Source organism: Oncorhynchus masou, chromosome 12, assembly GCF_036934945.1.
Source record: "Oncorhynchus masou masou isolate Uvic2021 chromosome 12, UVic_Omas_1.1, whole genome shotgun sequence".
Taxonomy (NCBI): Eukaryota; Metazoa; Chordata; class Actinopteri; order Salmoniformes; family Salmonidae; genus Oncorhynchus; species Oncorhynchus masou.
The window spans coordinates 77,744,873-77,765,286 of NC_088223.1; the positions used below are offsets into that span (position 1 = coordinate 77,744,873).

At 42.4% G+C, this 20,414-nt stretch overlaps 1 protein-coding gene across 2 annotated transcripts; it reads left to right on the forward strand.

Annotated features, from left to right (window-relative positions):
* Nucleotides 1-270: 270 nt before the first annotated feature.
* On the forward strand, nt 271-18,593 carry elmod1 (ELMO/CED-12 domain containing 1). 2 transcript variants are annotated; one of them, XM_064982046.1, is made up of 12 exons: nt 271-451; nt 899-983; nt 11,439-11,584; nt 11,775-11,803; nt 12,196-12,293; nt 12,945-13,074; nt 13,585-13,718; nt 13,937-14,005; nt 14,897-14,917; nt 15,308-15,358; nt 16,412-16,545; nt 17,184-18,593. In XM_064982046.1, the coding sequence occupies exons 2-12, from the start codon at nt 967-969 to the stop codon at nt 17,357-17,359; spliced, it is 1,005 nt and encodes a 334-aa protein (XP_064838118.1). In that variant the 5' UTR covers nt 271-451; nt 899-966; the 3' UTR covers nt 17,360-18,593. The 2 variants fall into 2 exon arrangements, with proteins under 2 accessions (XP_064838118.1, XP_064838119.1); XM_064982047.1 differs by lacking the exon at nt 14,897-14,917 and having other exon boundaries at nt 272-451.
* The last annotated feature ends 1,821 nt before the right edge of the window (nt 18,594-20,414 follow it).

Sequence of the window (20,414 nt, forward strand, 5' to 3'; positions counted from 1 at the left end):
CAGTCGAAATGGACAGACATAACCTGACCCTGACAGACTGCGATTCCTGCTCCCTAAGCTATTTTGTAGCCAGACGCACCGCATTTACCAAGTAGTCGGGCTGGCCAAAGCGACACAAAACAAATATGACAATCTGATAAAATGATATAATTTAGGTGGACATCTCTTTGGGTCTGATGAGTCGGTGACCCGTTTTGTTTTTACGAAGGTGTCTGTCTGAAGCACGAGGCTTTGGCTGGTCTGACGCTCTTTACTCCACCTCGCGGCGGCCACAACCCTGCATTGCGATGCTGTTCTGCCGCTCCGTCTCCCCATACACTCAGTGACGCTGTCATCATGGAGGAAGAACAGTTACCTGCTACGGAGTGAAGACGACAACCACACAAACGCGAGGCCACCACCGGCGGCAATCTATTGCGTCTTTTAAGGCTCCTCTCATTTCTTCTTTCCTGTGAGTGCAATTTATTGATATATTGGTAAATATGTGCATGTTCCATTTTGGGACGCACGATTGATTTCATTGTGTTTTTCGAGAGCTCGGATTATGCATGGTGTGATTTGGGTGCCAATTATTAGCTTCGAGAAACAGGCTGCACCAAACATCACAACTGTGTGATGTATTTACCTTATAATGAGATTAAGAAGGTTCATTTCATCATATTGCAGGTAGCCTTACCCGAAGAACTGGTAGGCTAGGCTATATCGTTACTTGCTCACAGCAATGTAGCATATAGCCTATAATCCGACAGCACAGCAGCACCATGGAAACTGCCGACCACATAAAACGCGCCATTCACCAGACATTAACACGTTTTAGGGCTATCTTTGTTTCTGTGTGCTTGTATCAATAATGTAAAATGATGTTTTTCCCTTCCCACCTGTTTCTTTTTTTATACAGGAATACATCGGCCATTGCCCGTGTGTCATTTCCAAAGAAACGATAAGGAACTCGGCAAAACCATAAAAATGAAACATTTTTTGAGGTAGGCAAATACATTCTCTTTCTGCAAGGGATACTTTGCTATAGGCCTGGCCTAATAAATATGTTTTAAATGAATGGTCAGAACTTCTTGTAATGAGACCTTGACTATACTGTCAACTCACATAGGCGAAGCCTAAAATGTTGAATGCTTTCTTTTCACTCATGTGGAGTGACATTTTGTTTATATAGCCTTAAATGGTAAACGAAGTCCTCCCAGTGGCCTTAAATGCATGTTGTTTTTCCACGGTCAAATGCGAATGAATAAGAAGCTAATTATCAAGAAGCTTGACAACCCGAATTTAATTTACACCGTATTGTTTAGATAGGCCCGATTTTATGTGACAAACTGTGCCCTTGTGTGCGAGGTGCTGAAAGGACAGCTCCGCCAATCGGTCAGGTGTAGGAGAATAGAGAACGGGGGGGTTTTGCAGGCAACTAGGCCTTTATTCTCGCGCCTTTGCGCTTTTACGATCTTTTCAGTGACGACGCTCGGTTAGGGTAGTTATTGTGCGTAGTGTATGCCTAGCAATGATTTAGTTACCATGTGAGTGTTTGCAAGCACAAGTGCTCTCCGCCTATTCCCGTGTCCCATTGCAGTGCTTGGTGCTGCTCCATCGGCTAATGGAGTTGGCTAATGTTTGCATGCGCTCACCCTGCGTGTGCTTGGCCTACTTAGCATGCCAGTCTCGTTCTCAGGCAGTGGGGAGAGAAAATGGTCCCCCGGGATGTGTAGACTGTGATCAATACACTCAGTGGACATGTGTTAGTCTACATGGCTACTGTGTATCCTTTCATACTATCATCTGCTTCATATTAGTAGACACGGCAAACCCCTGTTGGTGATTTCTGGTATATCATCAACATAAATCAATCACAGCACGTTTTTGGACCCATTCTGCAGTTTTTACCTGATTAAGTACAATACAATTGGAGATTAATTATATTGCTTAAACTTAAGTTGAAAATGATGCTGTTTCCTGTTGACAAGACATTTTCATGAATAGGGTGAATTCAGAAAGAGTGGGACATCATATAAACTGGCACAGCTTAATCCTGACTTGTCTATTTCTTGGTCTGACAAGAGAAAATCAAAACTATTGTTACCAAGTCCTTGCAGAGAAACCACACCCTGCAAAGCACACAGTACAGATTAGTGATGTAGCTTTTTTTGTGTGTTGATTTTAAGGTTATACTACTGTCATAAATAATGCACTGTGCCAAATTGTGATGTAAATGTGTATACTTATACGGGTGCATCAAAATACAAAAATGGCAATATTATGTTTACATTTTGTAATTCTGTCTTTTTTTTTAGTTGCCCCGCTTTACTAACCATAGCTAGCTAAAGTAGGACAGCATGGAGTAGCTAAAGTAGGACAGCATGGAGTAGCTAAAGTAGGACAGCATGGAGTAGCTAAAGTAGGACATCCTGGAGTAGCTAAAGTAGGACAGCATGGAGTAGCTAAAGTAGGACAGCATGGAGTAGCTAAATTGGGACAGACTTATGGGGGAAAGAGATTCCGTTTACCTTAAATGTAGACTGCAAAGTAGGCCTACCTGGCCGAATGATATGATGATTTGTATTAATCGGGTGTACATTTGTTTAGCATATTCTGCCATCACAGTACAGAAACCTGACAAAAACACTGCTAGCCTAACACAAATGTACTGTGACTAATGTTGCTCTTCAACACCTGACACCAATATACAGTGACTTCGGAAAGTATTCAGACCTCTTGACTTTTCCACATTTTGTTAGGTTACAGGCTTATTCTAAAATTGATTAAATCGTTTTTTCCCTTCATCATTCTAAACCCAATACCTCGTAATGACAAAGCAAAAACAGATTTAGACAGTTTTGCTAATTTCTTAACATTTTTAAACTGAAGTAGCGAAGGGTTTGAATTCCTATGTAAATGTATTTATGTATTTTTTATTTATTTTTATTGCACCCCATAATGACAAAAACGATTTGTAGATTGCTAAGGATTTTCTTAATTTAATCAATGTTAGAGTTAGGCTGTAACGTAACAAAATGTGGAGAGAGTCAAGGGGTTTGAATACTTTCCGAAGGCACAGTAGTGGTTTAGGGGGGTACCCTGACTGGGACGCAAACTCTGGTCCCTGTGACTGTAACATGAGCCATGATGAGGGTTGCAGGTAGCCTAGCAGTTAAGAGCATTGGGCCATTAACCAAAAGGTTGCTGATTCAAATCCCTGAGCTGTCTAGGTGAAAAATCTGTTGATGTGCCCTTGAGTAAAAGTGTCTGCTAAGTGGGTAAAATATAAGATGAAATTATGCTATTCCAACCAAATGTGTTAACCCTTTTGGCACGATGCATAGGATGTGTCCTGTGTGGCTCAGTCGGTAGAGCATGGCGCTTGCAAGGCCAAGCGTCGTGGGTTCGATTCCCGCTGGGGCCACCCATATGTAAAAGTAGTGGCCCCAGCCGACTTGTAAGTCGCTTTGGACAAAAGCGTCTGCTAAATGGGATATATTATTATTATTATTATTATGTTTAAATTTCACGCCAGTGACCTTGTTTCACTTCCTTGTCCTGCTGTTTGCTACATTGGTGTCAGAAGTGGGATGACTGCCGTGAGGCCATCAGAACGCATGGCTCAGATGTGCTACGGGGCTGAGTAGTCGAAGCACAGGGACATGCCTTTAAATACGGAGGGGGCAATGTAGCAAACCTCGCGATATGAGCCACATTACAAATCTCTGCAAGTGGGTTAACCCTATTAACACCATGTCTCGAGTGTTTGTCTTTCCCGCATTGCCTTGCTTCATCATTCGCTACAATACCAAAAGGCTAAAATCGCTTGGTGAGGTCGTTAGGTGATGTACAAAGGTTGTTTAGTATTATTACAAAGTATACAACTTTTATTTGATTTAGTGATAGCAATCCTTTTTTTTTTGCTGTGACACAGTTAATTCAATTTGTATGGCCTTAGGGACAATACAGTTACCCTACCTAGACTAGCCTACAACACCACAATGCAATTAATATTATCATTATTGTTTTCAAATGAGTACCATTCTACACTTCGCTGTAAACTGCAGTGAAAATGTCATTTGAATAACGGCATAAAAGCCCTGTTATTTGAATGTTTCTTTCCATTAGGTTCAGTTGTGGGTCTACTTTCTACATATTATACATTCTAGAAAGGCACAGAACAGGACTGTCAGAAATGTTTTTTTTCTGATACTGATGCACTGTCCGTTGCTAATCATCATTCTCCCAAGTCGTCCTATATATTGTAGCCGCAAAGGCCTATGCTCCCAGCAGACCCTGGTATTCAAAAAAGCTTAACGCACGTTCGGCCTCCTTTCCGATCCAAGAGGCTATTCCTTGACCTAGATCCTAATGCTTCAATTATAGCCTAAATATTTGTCATTTAACTTTTAAATTGTATTACCTTATTTTTGTAGCATAAACACAACCATTCACATTTAAAAAAAATCTTATTAGGCTACTTCAAAATTCTCCTGTCGGCTACCTGCGTCCTGCATCCAAACTGCGCACCTGCCAATCGATGATTGCAAACAGACTGTTTCAAAACAACAAAAAGTTTAATGGCATTCTGAGATTCCACGCTTTAGATACTTAGCAGGGAGGGATGTATTTTCTATTTGTCGAGATTGACAAACTCTTATTTGATTGGTGTTGAAAACGCAAACCATGATGAAACGCTCAAAGTCGGTAATCGGAATATGCAGTTATGCATTTCTTATCAAACTTTAATTGTCACATGCTCCGAATACAACAAGTGTAGACCTTATCGTGAAATGCTTACCGGTACTTACAAGCCCTTAACCAACAGTGCAGTTCAAGAAGAGTTAAGAAAATATTTACTAATTAAACTAAAGTAAAAATAATAAAAAGGTAACACAATAAAATACCAATAACGAGGCTATATACAAGGGGTACCGGTACTGAGTCAGTGTGCGGGGTACAGGTTAGTTGAGGTTATTTGTACATGTAGGTAGGTGTAGAGTGACTATAGATAATAAACAGCGAGTAGCAGCAGTGTAAAACAAATGGAGGGGGAGGGGGAGGGGGGGTGTCAATGTAAATAGTCCAGTGGCCATTTGATTAATTGTTCAGCAGTCTTATGGCTTGGGGGTAGAAGCTGATAAGGAGCTTTTTGGTCCTAGACTTGATGCTCCGGTACCGCTTGCCATGCGGTAGCAGAGAAAACAGTCTATGACTTGGGTGACTGGAGTCTCTGACAATTTTATGGGCCTTCCTCTGACACGCCTATTATATAGGTCCAGAGGGCCGTCCGCACTGCCCCCTGTAGCGCCTTACGGCCAGATGCCAAGCAGTTGCCATACCAGGCAGTGATGCAACCAGTCAGAATACTCTCGATGGTGCAGCTGTAGAACTTTTTGAGGATCTGGGGACCCATGCCAAATATTTTCAGTCTCCTGAGGGGGAATAGGTTTTGTCGTGCCCTCTTCGTGACTGTTTTGGTGTATTTGGACCATGATAGTTTGTTGGTGATGTGGACACAAAGGGACTTGATACTCTCAACCCGCTCCACTACAGCCTGTCGATGTTAATGGGGGCCTGTTCGGCCCTCCTTTTCCTATCGTCCACGATCAGCTCCTTTGTCTTGCTCACATTGAGGGAGAGGTTGTTGTCCTGGCACCTCACTGTCAGTTCTCTGACCTCCTCCCTATAGGCTCTCATCATTGTCGATGATCAGGCCTACCACTGTTGTGTTGTCAGCAAACTTAATGATGGTGTTGGAGTCGTGTTTGGCCACGCAGTTGTGGGTGAACAGGGAGTACAGGAGAGGACTAAGTACACACCCCTGAGGGGCCCCAATGTTGAGGATCAGCGTGGCAGACGTGTTGTTGCCTACCCTCACCACCTGGGGGCGGCCCGTCAGGATGTCCAGGATCCAGTTTCAGAGGGAGGTGTTTAGTCCCAGGGTCCTTAGCTTAGTAATGAGCTTAGTGGGCACTTCGTGGGCACATTCTTACATAGGTTAGGTGTTCCCTTTGTCCAGGTGGGAAAGAACAGTGTGGAGTGCGATTGAGATTGCGTCATCTCTGGATCTGTTGGGGCGGTATGCGAATTTGAGTGGGTCTATGGTGTCCGGGAGGATGCTGTTGATGTGAGCCATGACCAGCCTTTCAAACCACTTCATGGCTACCAACGTGAGTGCTACAGGGCGGTACTTATTTAGGCAGGTTAACTTAGGTTCCTTGGGCACAGGGACTATGGTGGTCTGCTTGAAACATGTGGGTATTACAGACTTGGTCAGGGAGAGGTTGAAAATGTCAGTGAAGACAGCTACCGGTTGGTCCGTGCATGCTTTGAGTACATTTCCTGGTAATCCGTCTGGCCTCGCGGCTTTGTGAATTTTGACCTATTTAAAGGTCTTGCTCACATCGGCTACCGAGAGCGTTAAAACACAGTCATCCAGAACAGCTGTGCATGCTTCAGTGTTGCTTGCCTCGAAGCGAGCATAAAAGGCATTTAGCTTGTCTGGTAGGCTCTGGGCAGTTCGCGTCTGGGTTTCCCTTTGAATTGTTTTTCTCCTCTGGTTGCACATGTGACATGCTGGTAAAAATGTGGTAAAACTGATTTAAGTTTGCCTGCATTAAAGTCCCCGGCCACTGGAAGCGGCACTTGTTTGCTTATGGCCTTATAGAGTTGGTTGAGTGCAGTCTTAGTGCCAGCATCGGCCTGTGGTGGTAAATAGACGGCTACAAATAATATAGATGAGAACTTTCTTGGTAGATAGTGTGGTCTACAGCTTATCATCAGGTACTCAACCTTATTGGTTGTGTGTGGTGCATTCTCACAGAAAGAAACCTGTTGGTGGAAAATCGTTGCATACATTTTAAAATTATAAATGTTGAAAATCTGATTTCCCCCTACCTGATCATTGTCTGCAGCCGGCTCTGACCGTGGTGTAATGAGACAGGCAAGTTGAGTGAGCTCATCCGTGGTGGTCAGTAACCTTCTGGCCCAAACTGATCCTATTTCAAATTAATTACAGTGTGGCATAGGATATCAACAGTGAGAACATTTAGCAGCTATTTGAATTTGACTGTCAAATCTGTGTATTGGTGTGTAGCCAACGACTTTTATAGAGAGACCACCTCAAATTTTTGGTGTCATTCCATTAACCCATTTCATTAAGATATTGATATGTTTTAAGCAGTCAATCTTGTCATTGTGATGACTATAAACGTTTATACTAACATTACCAATCTAAGGTAAAAAGGATGTGTAATTCCACTCAATTTTATGGGGTAGAATGCAAGCTTGTGTAAGGTAATAGCAAACTGTCCACATTAGGGAAATTAGGGAAATATCCAATAATTTCACATGGAAAAATAATTAAACATATCAATTTAAGACGATAGTATATGTTGCCCACTCACATTGCAACAATATCTATTTCTCACTAATTTAACCAGTTAGACAGTTATAAAATGCTCTCAAACACAATTTAACCAGGCGCTCTAGACTAGAGCCTTCATGGTGTCAGTGCAGAAGCCTGAATGTTTGATGTCCCTAATATTAGGTTATTATCACATTTCAAAGCACTAGTGGTGTTCACCTGTGTTGGCACTTGCTGAACATTGAACAGAACAAGGCTATGTCAATAACTACATTTTGACAAAAATAACTACATTTTGACAAAAAAAGCTCTCTGACTTGGCAGGTACCCAGTTCAGTACGGGCCATGAACCACAGTTCTCACTCCAACTCATCACCTCCAAACAGGTTCCCCTAGATAGATTAGATAGATAGATACACTTAATATATATGAGAACAGTTACTTGAATTGATTTTGTAGTCACTACTTAAACCAACAGAGCACATGTGTCAATCTCATTCCACGTAAGGCCGAGTATCTGTGAGTTTTTCCCGCTCCTCCCTTGTACTTGATTGCTGAATTAAGGTAACTAATTAGTAAGGAACTCCCCTCACCTGGTTGTCTGGGTTTTAATTAAAAGGAAAAAACAAAAACCAGCAGGCAGTGCCCTCCATGGAATGAGTTTGACACCCCTGCCCTATAGGGTCACAGTGACTATCTCAGAGGTGTCAAACTCATTCCATGGAGGGCCTAGTGTCTGCGGGTTTTTGTTTTTTCCTTTCAATTAATACTCAAGTACATGGGAGGAGCGAAAACCCGCAGACACTTGGCCCTTGGCCCTCCGTGGAATGAGTTTGACACGTGCTGTAGGCGTCCAGATTTGAGTTGTATCAGCTTGAACATTTTGAGTAATGGCTCCACTAAGCCACGCCTCCAAAATCATTTCCCAGTATACTTTGCCTTTTTGAGTGAAATGTACAGTTACCAGCCATGACCAAGTGAGATCACAAAGTGAGTTCCTAGGTGAAGATTGTCATTATAATTAAACTCTTTATGACAATCACAGGAGGTTGGTGGCACCTTAATTGGGGAGAATGGGCTCGTGGTAATGACTGGAGCGGAATCATTGGAATGGTATCAAATACGCATGGTATCCAGGTCATTAATTCGCATGGTTCTTGCCATTTATTATGAGCCATCCTCCCCTCAGCAGCCTCCTGTGCTGACAATACATTACATATCTCATTCGGCCTTATTTTGAGGAAGCTTTACCCTAATACAATGGTCTGAAACGGATGGTTTACAGGCCACATCAGGCCTGCAAGTAGTGTTGCAAAATTCCAGTAATTTCCCCAAATTCACAGATTTAAAAAACTATCTTGGTTGGAAGATTTCCAGGAATCCTCCAACCCAGATTTCTAGAAAACCTGGGAAATTTACAAGGATTTGCAACCCTACCTGTAAATCACAATTGGTCAGCTTGCAAAGTGATGTGTAATTCCTATTGGAATCCAGTCAGAGTTAGGCTATCCAACAGTTAGAATTGTTATTCACCCACAACCTGCTTAAGGACTGACAGTGTTTTGATACTACATCAGCCAGTTTAAACGGAACTACCATTTCAGTAATGGTGCAAAAAAAAATAGAACTAAATGTTTGGATTAGTTTAGGAAAATGTATGTTATTTATCTTCGTGTAGCATAAGATTAATCAATCACTCACTCATTGTACATGCAAAAATACATATTACAAACATTTTCCAGAAATGGACCTGCAGTAGAGCATGCTGGGTAGAAACATAATTTTTGTTGATGTAACTTCTCATTTAGTTTTCAGTTAGTTGCACATACACATTTTAAGTAAACATGACTTTTCATTGACATTGAGTTCAACTTACTATAAGTATTTTAGTTAAAAATGCTTTGGGGTTTACAGTGCAGCAAGAGTAGCTGCTGCTTCTGCAAGAGATCCAAATAAACAAATACAGTTGAAGTCAGGAGTTTACATACACTTAGTTTGGAGTCATTAAAACTTGTTTTTTAAACACCACCAATTTCTTGTTAACAAACTATAGTTTTGGCAAGTCGGTTAGGATATCTACTTTGTGCATGACACAAGTAATTTATACAACAATTGTTTACAGACAGATTATTTCACTTATAATTCACTGTATCACAATTCCAGTTGGTCAGAAGTTTACATACACTAAGTTGACTGTGCCTTTAAACATCTTTTAAAATTCCATAAAATGATGCCATGGCTTTAGAAGCTTTTGATTGGCTAATTGACATCATTTAAGTCAACTGGAGGTGTACCTGTGGATGTATTTCAAGGCCTACCTTCAAACTCAGTGCCTCTTTGCTTGACATCATGTGAAAATCAAAAGAAATTAGTCAAGACCTCAGAAAATAATGGTAGACCTCCACAAGTCTGGTTCATCCTTGGGAGAAATTTTACATATGTACAAACAATAGTAAGCAAGTATAAACACCATGGGACCATGCAGCCGTCATACCGCCCAGAAAGGAGACGCGCTCTGTCTCGTAGAGATGAACGTACTTTGGTGTGAAAAGTGCAAATCAATCCCAGAACAACAGCAAAAGGCCTTGTGAAGATGCTGAAGGAAACAGGTACAAAAGTATCTATATCCACAGTAAAACGAGTCCAATATCGACATAACCTGAAAGGCCGCTCAGCAAGGAAGAAGCCACTGCTCCAAAACTGCCATAAAAAAGCCAGACTACAGTTTGCAGATCGTACTTTTTGGAGAAATGTTCTCTGGTCTGATGAAACAAAAATAGAACTGTTTGGCCATTATGGCCATCGTTATGTTTGGATGAAAAAGGGGGAGGCTTGCAAGCCAAAGAACAACATCCCAACTGTGAAGCACGGGGGTGGCAGCATCATGTTGTGGGGATGCTTTGCTGCAGGAGGGACTGATGCACTTCACAAAATAGATGGCATTATGAGAAAGGAAAATTATGTGGATATATTGAAGCAACATTTGAAGACATCAGTCAGGAGGTTAAAGCTTGGTTGCAAATGGGTCTTCCAAATGGACAATTACCCCAAGCATACTTCCAAAGTTGTGGCAAAATGGCTTAAGGACAACAAAGTCAAGATATTGGAGTGGACATCACAATACTCTGACCTCAATCCCATAGAAAATTTGTGGGCAGAACTGAAAACGTGTGTGCGAGCAAGGAAAATTCACCCAACTTATTGTGGGAATCTCGTGGAAGGCTACCTGAAACGTTTGACACAAGTTAAACAATTTAGGTGTATGTAAACTTCCGACTTCAACTGTAGATGTTCCCTACAACAGAAATTCACATTCTCACACTCCACCCCCCCTCACACACACACGGTGCTAGTACAGCCTACATTAGGAGGCTGCTGTGTGCCCGACCCATGTCATGCTTTTCCCCTGTCCTAGTTGGGCATCTGGAACTACACTCTCTTATCAGGATGGGGGCGGTGGCTCCCCTCAGACCTAAATATGGAGTCTGAAGGAGAGAGAGGGAGAGGGGGAGGAGAGAGAAGAGAAGAGAGAATAATGTAATTTTAAACAAACAGCAAATAGTTATTCACATGTTAAAGAGAGGGAGAGGGAGATAGTTTAGGTCTGTTTCCTGCCAGGGCAGCTTTTGGACTGATCAGTCATCAATTTGATGGGTACATTGAACAACAACACAAATGAAGAGCTGAGGCAGGCTTTGGGATTCAAGTATAACAAAAATGTGCGGCTGAGCAGATATTCTCTTCCCTGAGCATAAACGCTTAACAATGGTGCCCATTATAAGCATACACTGTACAAGGTACAGAACATTATGGCACATCACTGTACTTCTGTCCTAGATTAAATCAGTGTGTCTTACTTAGTCTAACTGAGGATGAGTGACTTTGACTGTGACCTGAAGACTTGAATTAGTTCCCCAAGCTAATTCCTAGACTTTAGCTCAGCCTGCTAACACAGTATTGATGGGGTACGCAGAAGACCTGGGTCGGTCACAAAAGGAATGTAGAGAAGTTGTCTCATTCTGTGTCCAATACCCCTGACTTGTCCTTTTGATAGGAGAGAATATACTCTCTCTCTCACCTCCTGTAGGGTGGTGACACAGTTCTTTGTGTTCCTGTACTGTAAATGTCTGTGGCGAGGCCTGAAGTTTGTGATCAGGAAGGTCACGGGGAGGTGCGAACTGCAACGGATATGCCACAGCAACAAGCCAGGGGCACGAAGGACCCTTAAGATCGGTAGGCCTACTTATTGTCTTTGAATAATTGTTTAATTTGTCAACATGTAATTTAATCTGTTCTTCAATTCTGATTCTGTGTGAGAGATATGTAAGCTATGAGAATGATAAAAAGTGGTGGGTGGGAACTGGGAGTTTGAAATACTGAAGGTTTGTTAGCATTTCTTTTTTAACTTGTTTTTCCCATTCAGAGTCTTCCCTCAGGTACTCAAAGAATGAGGTGAGTGGTGTACATTTGATGGGTAATATGGTATTTCATAACTTATACACATTTATACACAACTATGATTATGCTTTGTGCTTTCCTCCTCCTCTTCCTTCCCGCTATTCCTCCTCCTCCTCATCCTGCCCCCTATTCCTCCTCTTTCTCCTCATCCTCCTCCTCTTCCTGCCCCCTATTCCTCATCCTCCTCCTGCCCCCTATTCCTCCTCCTCCTGCCCCCTATTCCTCCTTCTCTTCATACCCCCTATTCCTCCACCTCCTGCACCCTATTCGTCCTCCTCCCCATGCCCCCTTTTCCTCCTCCTCCTGCCTCCTATTCTTCCTACTGCCTCCTATTCTTCCTCCTACTCCTCCTCCTCTTTCTCCTCATCTTTCTCTTCCCTCTCCAGCTGTGCCAGTCTGCCCTCAGTGCTCACCCAGACCGAGTGGAGAAGACCATCGATGACATCATGACCCTGAAGAAGGTCAACCCTGACACTAACCCACAGTAAGATCATGTTCAGCACTGAATCTGTTGATCACTGTGCATCATTTGCATAGGCAGATTTAATCACTATAATGAAGTACTGAGAGCCACCAAGTGGTCTTTTAAGGTTCATAAAGTGCCCGACCTAACTAGAATACAATTGATTTGTACTCTAGTCAGACAACTGACCAGGATTGGAACACCTACAGTGGGCCGGGATTCAGTCCAAGGCACGTATAGCACTGGTTACTATACAGCTGACAATCCCTTTTTAAAGGTATTTTCCACAAAGTTCTTCAGAGATTGCATTTTTGGTAAACCTTGCAAGTCGGCTCAAACGCAAATTACCTTTAAGAGACGGTTATAGTGCCCTGCGCTACAATGCACCTTGGATTGAATCCTGGCTCTACAGTACTTACAAAAGGAGCCTCCAAAAAGAGCATGCTCTCACAGACCTCAAGGCTCATCCAGGCTAAGCCATAAGAGAAGCACTGGGTTGAGTTCATTAGGGTACCCCATTGCTTATTGTTTGAGCATTTTGTATAGGAAAAGACTAGACCAGCCTCTCTCCTCTCCCCCTTTCATTCTCTTCCGTTTGGTGTCTATTGAACACAAACCTATAGTAGTATGTCACCTCCAGGCTGATCCTTGCATGGCTGTGTCTCTCCCCAGGCTAGGCATCTCCCTCCAGGCCAGTCTGTTCCAGATCGTCGGCTACCGTAGCCTGGTGGCGGAGGTGGAGAAGCTACGCAGGGAGCCGTACGACTGTGAGAACCCCGACCATGAGGAGATGCTGATGAAGGTAAGATGTAATGTTATTATAATGCATTATGAAGTGCTACAATAAATACCACTATTTAATGTATGTGTTGATATACTGACTTGTGCTGCTGACATCTGTGCTTACTGGAATTGATATAGAGTAGCTAGACAGGTAGAATTTCTGTGCTTTCTATAGTTTGGGAGCTAGAGTGGGGCAGTTACTTTGTGTGGGTTAGATACAGTATATAATTTGATCCCCTGCTCAGAATGTAAGGTGACTGAATTGCTGATATAAATTGTTATTTTCTATGTTTGAAAGGGCTAGGTTTTGAATATCAGGGCCCATATTCATAAACCGTCTCAGAGTAGGATTGCTGATCCAGGATCAGTTTGGCCTTTAAATCATAATGAATAACAATATATTGACATGGGGGTACCTGTTCCTAGCACTGCTACTCTGAAACACTTTATGAATACGGGATCTGCCTTTATTTACTGATAGCAGTAAGTAGTCTCTCCCTGATTAATGTCTGTGTTTGTTCTGTTGTAGCTGTGGAAGACACTGCGTCCTGATTCACCACTCACTGGGCGGATCTCCAAGCAGTGGTGTGAGATCGGTTTCCAAGGCAATGACCCCAAGACTGACTTCAGGGGCATGGGTCTACTGGGCCTACACAATCTTCTGTGAGTGTCTCTGTGTGTGCGACAGTGTCGTGTGACAGTGTTGTGTGTGTGTGTGTAATATGAGTCACTGTACTGTACAAATGTTTTCCTCTGCAGACAAGGACCAGACAGTAGTACAGTACTGATTATACATCCAATAACAATGTCAAGGGACATAGAGACAATCCTGTACAATCCTAATTTATGTTTCCCCTGTGTTCTAACTTCCTCTACCATAGATATTTTGCTGAGCATGACAAGGCCACCGCTCTCCAGGTGCTTCATGACTCCTTGCAGCCGAAACACAGGTGGTTCCCTCCCCTTTACCCCTCCTTCACCTGCCCCCTGACCTATAGCGTAGAGATTGGCTCTTGATTTATCTCAACCCTTTACAACATGCTATGAAGAATGACCTGTCTAGGGTCGAACCAATGACTGCTAGATATTTTGGATGATTTGTACCTATCATGCTTATTTGTCAGCTCACCATCTAATCCCGCGTTCCAGGCTGACTACATTGGAGACTCCTTTCAGATCCACAACACCTGGATAGGTGTTGAACATATTATCTAGCCACATCATATGATATAGCAATCAGATGCCCGACTGTGCTGTCGATGAAGTGGCACTTAACCATTGGTTGATGCAATGCAACGTCTGCAATGTAGTTGGCCTGGAACTCGACCTGTATGATTCATTTAAACGCTGGAGTCACACTAACTCTCAACATAACAGAGTCCCACTATTGAAACCCCATTGGAGGAAATCTTCTAAAAAGGGGAATCCCTATCAGTAGTCTTGAATTCTATTTCCCTTCAGACCTCTCTGATGTTTTGAGTTTCTCGTGGGTCATGTTCTTTAAGCACCTAACAACAAAAAAAGGAGTGAACAGGGAGGAACTACCTGAACTTGCCCAAAAGAAACACACATTTTTGCTTTCCGTTGTGTACAATTTAAGACTATTTTCCAGTGTGCCCTAATGAACCCAACACTAGGTTTTCCACACTGGTTAGGCTACATTGTGGCTGTGTCAGTCTATAGCTGCAATTTATAGTACGGACTTGGATGACTGCAGTTGTGACTTGCGTTTTAATTTATGTCATTTGGCACATTTGCTTTGGTCTACATCTCACTGGGCACACTCACTTTCTTTCTTTCTCCACATCCATTCTCTCCATCCCTGTCTCTCACGTGTGTAGGAGCATTCCCAAAGAGGCAAGGTACTACTTCATCATTTCACTTTCATACTGACCAATTGATTTGCAATGTTTTAGAATTATCTCTATATGTACTTGTTATGCTTACTCATTCCATTCATTAATTGCGATGAGTTATAGAATCTAAATAGTCTTGGATATTGTCATATGAAACTGCATCATGGCACTTTCTTTGCACTACTCGTCTTGTTTCATTAGCTGAGGTCTTTGTACGTTTCTGAGGTACCTCTGAAGTAGACTGGTTGCAGTTCTGTTTGTGCTGTCTGACAATGGCCATAGGAGTTGGCAAGACAGCACAAATAGATCTGGGACCAGGCTACTTCACTAGTCAGAAAACACTGCAATGTCAGAGCTCTAGATGCACACTCACACTCACGCTTGTGTCCTCCACAGCAAAATGAGCAAAGCAGAATGGGAACAGAAGAACTTTGATAAAGCAATTGGGTGAGTTTCAAATCCCTAAAACACGCACGCACAGCGGAGATGGCACAGGAGAGAATATCAAGAAGAATCCTTTGATGTCCATGTGTCCTCATCATACCATAGGCTTGGCAGTGTCTTAACGGATTATGGGAGATCTGGGCATGGGGTGGAGGGTTACTGTAGCTCTAGGGAGATTTGGGCATGAGGTGGAGGGTTACTGTAGCTTTAGGGAGATCTGGGCATGGGGTGGAGGGTTACTTTAGCTCTAGGGAGATCCGGGCATGGGGTGGAGGGTTACTGTAGCTCTAGGGAGATCTGGGCATGGGGTGGAGGGTTACTGTAGCTCTAGGGAGATCTGGGCATGGGGTGGAGGGTTACTGTAGCTCTAGGGAGATCTAGGCATGGGGTGGAGGGTTACTGTAGCTCTAGGGAGATTTGGGCATGAGGTGGAGGGTTACTGTAGCTCTAGGGAGATCTGGGCATGGGGTGGAGGGTTACTGTAGCTCTAAGGAGATCTGGGCATGGAGTGGAGGGTTACTTTAGCTCTAGGGAGATTTGGCTCTGGCAGAAGGGCTGCTTCAGCACTGAAAGTCCGGCGGTGACATCTATATTCAGGCTGTGTGTGTGTGTGTGTTTTCAGAGGGTGAAATGTGTGTGTGTGTGTGTTTTCAGAGGTGAAATGTGTGTGTGTTTTCAGAGGGTGAAATGTGTGTGTGTGTGCCAGGATTTGTTTTGATACAGCTCTTGTACACACCTATTCCTTTAGTTCAATTGTCTCAGTCAAACCTTGGCAAAATCACTTCTCAAGTCCACGTTGTGGATTTCAAATCTCAACAGGGCCATACATTATTTTCACCCAATCAAAACCTGTGAGATCATTAAGCTACATTACAAGCATAAGACTGTAAATGTATTCCATTCTAGTCCATATCCACTAGTGCCTACTGCCTACTTATTAAGTCATGTAGAAGGAACAACCACAGGGGGCAGCACAGAGGCTTGTGCACAGCTAAAAAGATTGCCTTCGTTCCAGCTTCAGATAAAATGAGATATGTTTATAACTGATTGTTCCAGATACTCCTTTGCCATCGTGGGCATCAACATCACGGATCTGGCCTACTCTCTGCTGGTGAGCGGAGCCCTGAAGACCCACCTGTACAACGTAGCCCCGGAGATGCCCAGCCTCAGCCACTTCCAGCAGACCTTCTGTGAGTGGGAACCACTGTGCCCATAATGGCACCCTATTCCATATGTATTGTACTACCAAATGGTACTCTGTTCCATATGTATTGTACTACTAAATGGCAACATATTCCCTATATAGTATAAGACATTTGCCAAGTGTCCAATAGGGTGCCAGTCTTTGTGTTAAATCTGCTAGCACGTGTGACGCTATATTGATACTGATATAACTACAGAACCGAACGGCACACTTATACACTTTCAGTCATGCTTCACACTAATATCAATCAGAATGCCTCCAACTTGTCAGACAGAAAATGCTGTTAGAATTCCTACAGTATCTTTCCCTGAAATATTGTTTTATCCCAATATCGTAATATCATAGTAGTATCTTTCCCTGAAGTATGATAACCCAAAACAAATGTTTTTTTCCATTTTGGTACAGTTATTGTAGTACTGTATGAAAACGTTATACTGTTGTCCCACCCTTACCTGCTAACCTACACCTTTTCCGTTTTCTTCTGGTCCTCCTCTGTGATCCCAGCCGCTTGTCCTAGATCTGTTTGTGCTGTATAGCCAACTATGACCATGGGAATTGGCAAGAGTTCTAGGACCAGGCTACTGTGGTTCTGTCCGGCTAATGGTCCACCCTCTCCTCTCATAGGTTACCTAATGCAGGAGTTCCATCGGTTCTGGATCGAGGAGGACCCCTGTGACATCATGGAGTTCAACCGTGTGCGTTCCAAGTTCCACCGGCGGGTGCTGCGGCAGCTCAAGAACCCCGACATGGCGCTGTGCCCCCACTTCGCCGCCTCCGATCTCCACCTGGTCAACCTGTAAATACACTCCCCCTGACTTCTAACCCTTGACCCTATACCTCTAACTTCCTCAACCCCCCCCCCCTTTGTCCTCCCAGCTACATCACGTCACTGCCAACCGCTCACCCCGCCAGCGCTCACACACATGCTCACACACACCCTCCCCTCCACGCCCTGCCTCTAACCCCCACAGCGACTTCAGAACCACCAGCACCACTAGATGACCATGGCGATTGTAGGGGTGCATGATGAGGCTGCACCACATAGTCATTCACTGACTCATTGTTATTCCTTGCTTTAATGATTTGTGATTGTACAACAGCCATCCATTGCTGGTTATGTATTGCTATTATTATGCATTTTTAAAGAAATAGTTTACCCAAATTACAAAATGAATATGCACTTTGGGTGAACTATCCCTTTAATTGAATCATCATAGAACAAGTGCTTTGTTTTCTCCAGTCCGTTAGCCCCTTGAATACATCTCATTGTGATGAATGTTCGGCTGTGACACCAAAAATATTTGAGTCTATTTAAGGAGACAGTGCTTCCTCTTTACCATTAGACAGGGCAATAACAGTAGGCCTAAGCTGTGCTGTCAGACTGTCAGAAGTCACAAACTGAAAAGGCTTCATAAGCTTCCTATGCTTATGTAGGGAATTGTACAAGAGCTATGTACTTATTCTATATTTGGCTCTGTAGTGTAGTGTAATGTACTGCACTGTACTGTATAAGGAAGTCAGAGTTACTATCTAATCCTATGTTGCCTGCCTTATTTAAGTGGGGAAGCAGCAAGGCTTTGTGTTACAATGTGCAGCCAGAAAATTCTATCGGTTAAGGAGGGGTATATGAAGGAAATGAAAGTAGGCTACTAAAAGAAGATTGCTTAATGATACATGAGCTGGAAAAACAAGGCCTATGCACTATATAGGACTGGATTCATTTACAGTCAAAACCAATGAAGAGAGATAGCAGACATTCATTCATCCAATTAAATCACTCGCAGCCATCATCTCAGCAAGGCCGTTTCTTTTCTAAATCATTTGTCCAATATTTATCAATTGTATTTAATCACATTTGAGGTCAAATGCATGATACGAACACTTCACAAGAGCATAATTCTCATTGACAAAGTAGATTAATGTGGACAATTCACATGAATCAGAATAGCAGTTTGAAGAAATTGTCATTTATTTTATGAATGTTATTCAGCTATGTCCATGATTGTTTGATTTGTAAATCTTTATTCAACTATGTCCACGATTGTTTTATTTGTAAATATTTTTAGATATATTGAATGTGACACATTAAATGTTCACTGAATTAGTAAATCAATTATTTACATTCCCCCCATGAGACGTACATATGACTTTGGGTGTTTTCATACTTGGTCCCTTTCAGACAATTTTTGTGAATTCAGTGCGGCTTGCTTATTTTTTTCATGCAGTGTGAACACTCCAAAGGAACTCAGACCCCTCAAAAGGGTAAACCAATCTCCAGGGGTCTGAGTTCAGGTTCCCTTGAATTCCAGTCCTATTCCCTTTTTAAGGGCAATGTGAGCACAAAGCTCCACAGGTTCACTTGTCATTATTCCCGTACGACACACTAGACTACTGCAACACTGTTTCTTCTGCCATAACCCCTCGCATTGGTACCACAAAAGAGAGAAGATGATGATGTGCTGGGACGTATTCATTCCACTGATTCTGTTGCAAACGTTTCTTAAACGGAAGTAGACGGAATGAAAATGGAGAGGAACCTACCTGAATTTGTCCAATACAAAAATGTGTTTTAGGTTGACTGTTTGGCTAATGATTACACCCCAGACTCACTGAAAATACCTGTGCTGTTTTTGGATATAGATTAGTGATTAAAATAATAAAAAATAATATATCCCATTTAGCAGACGCTTTTGTCCAAAGCGACTTACAAGTCGGCTGGGGCCACTACTTTTACATATGGGTGGTCCCAGCGGGAATCGAACCCACGACGCTTGGCGTTGCAAGCGCCATGCTCTACCGACTGAGCCACACAGGATGCACAGAAAGGATGCACAGAAATTCCAAAAATATGTGAGTTTTTAGTTCAGATTATTTGTTTGCAATATGTGATCTATAGACTAAGCGAGCTTCATAAACTGTTTATTCAATCGTGCAGTAAGAAACTACAATATGTAACTTTTTGGGCGACCTAACCAAATTCACATAGAAATGTGAGTTAAAAATTAATTCCCGTTGAAAGCAAGTCTACGAAGCTGTAGATGAGTGCTGTTTCTATGCTACCCGTTCTGAAGTTTTGTTTTTGTGTAGTTTTGTACACCAGCGAATTCTGCATAGTGCATCTTTAAATAGTTTGAAAAGACAACATATTTGGTGAAAATCACAACACGGAGTGCATAATAAATGATATCTCTGTAAGGGCCAGTAGTCTACATTGGGTGTACAATGTTCAATTACAGCATTATTTAATCTGCAGATATTTGTCTGCTATTTATTCTGTTACCAATAGTAATTACATGTTAATAGTATCTTCTGATTACAATTATATCTCATTTTTTAACTAAATGCAATTGATTAGCTACCAAAATGTAAGTAGGTATATCTAGCTGTCCGATAACACACTCTGATGGAATGGTTTGTCCAGCACTTTGTAAAAACCCAGAGTGAATTGAGTGAATGTTGGAAAAAGAATGGTTCCTTTCTAAACATAGAAATATGAATGCAAAGAGGACTTGAACCACAAAATGGGTGAAGTGAACTGGCAAAAGAGTTGAGTCCTCATTCAAAGGCAAAGGCAGCATGAACACAAAGAAAATTGGGTTATTTAGCTATTTTTTATCTTCACTTTAAAAGAGGACTGAGATGAGTTATTTTAAAAAGGCCCATGTGAAAACACCCTTAGTTGTTACTGTAGGCTACAATCTTGTTTGCAACAGTTCTGCCTGTGTTGTTTTACTCACTGTATGGCATAATCAATTCAAAGTAAAAGACAATTTAATGTAACCAATGATTTCGGAAGGAAGCGGGATCACAAGCGTTATTCCCCATAGAATGAGCTGTGTCGAGTGACTGACTAAA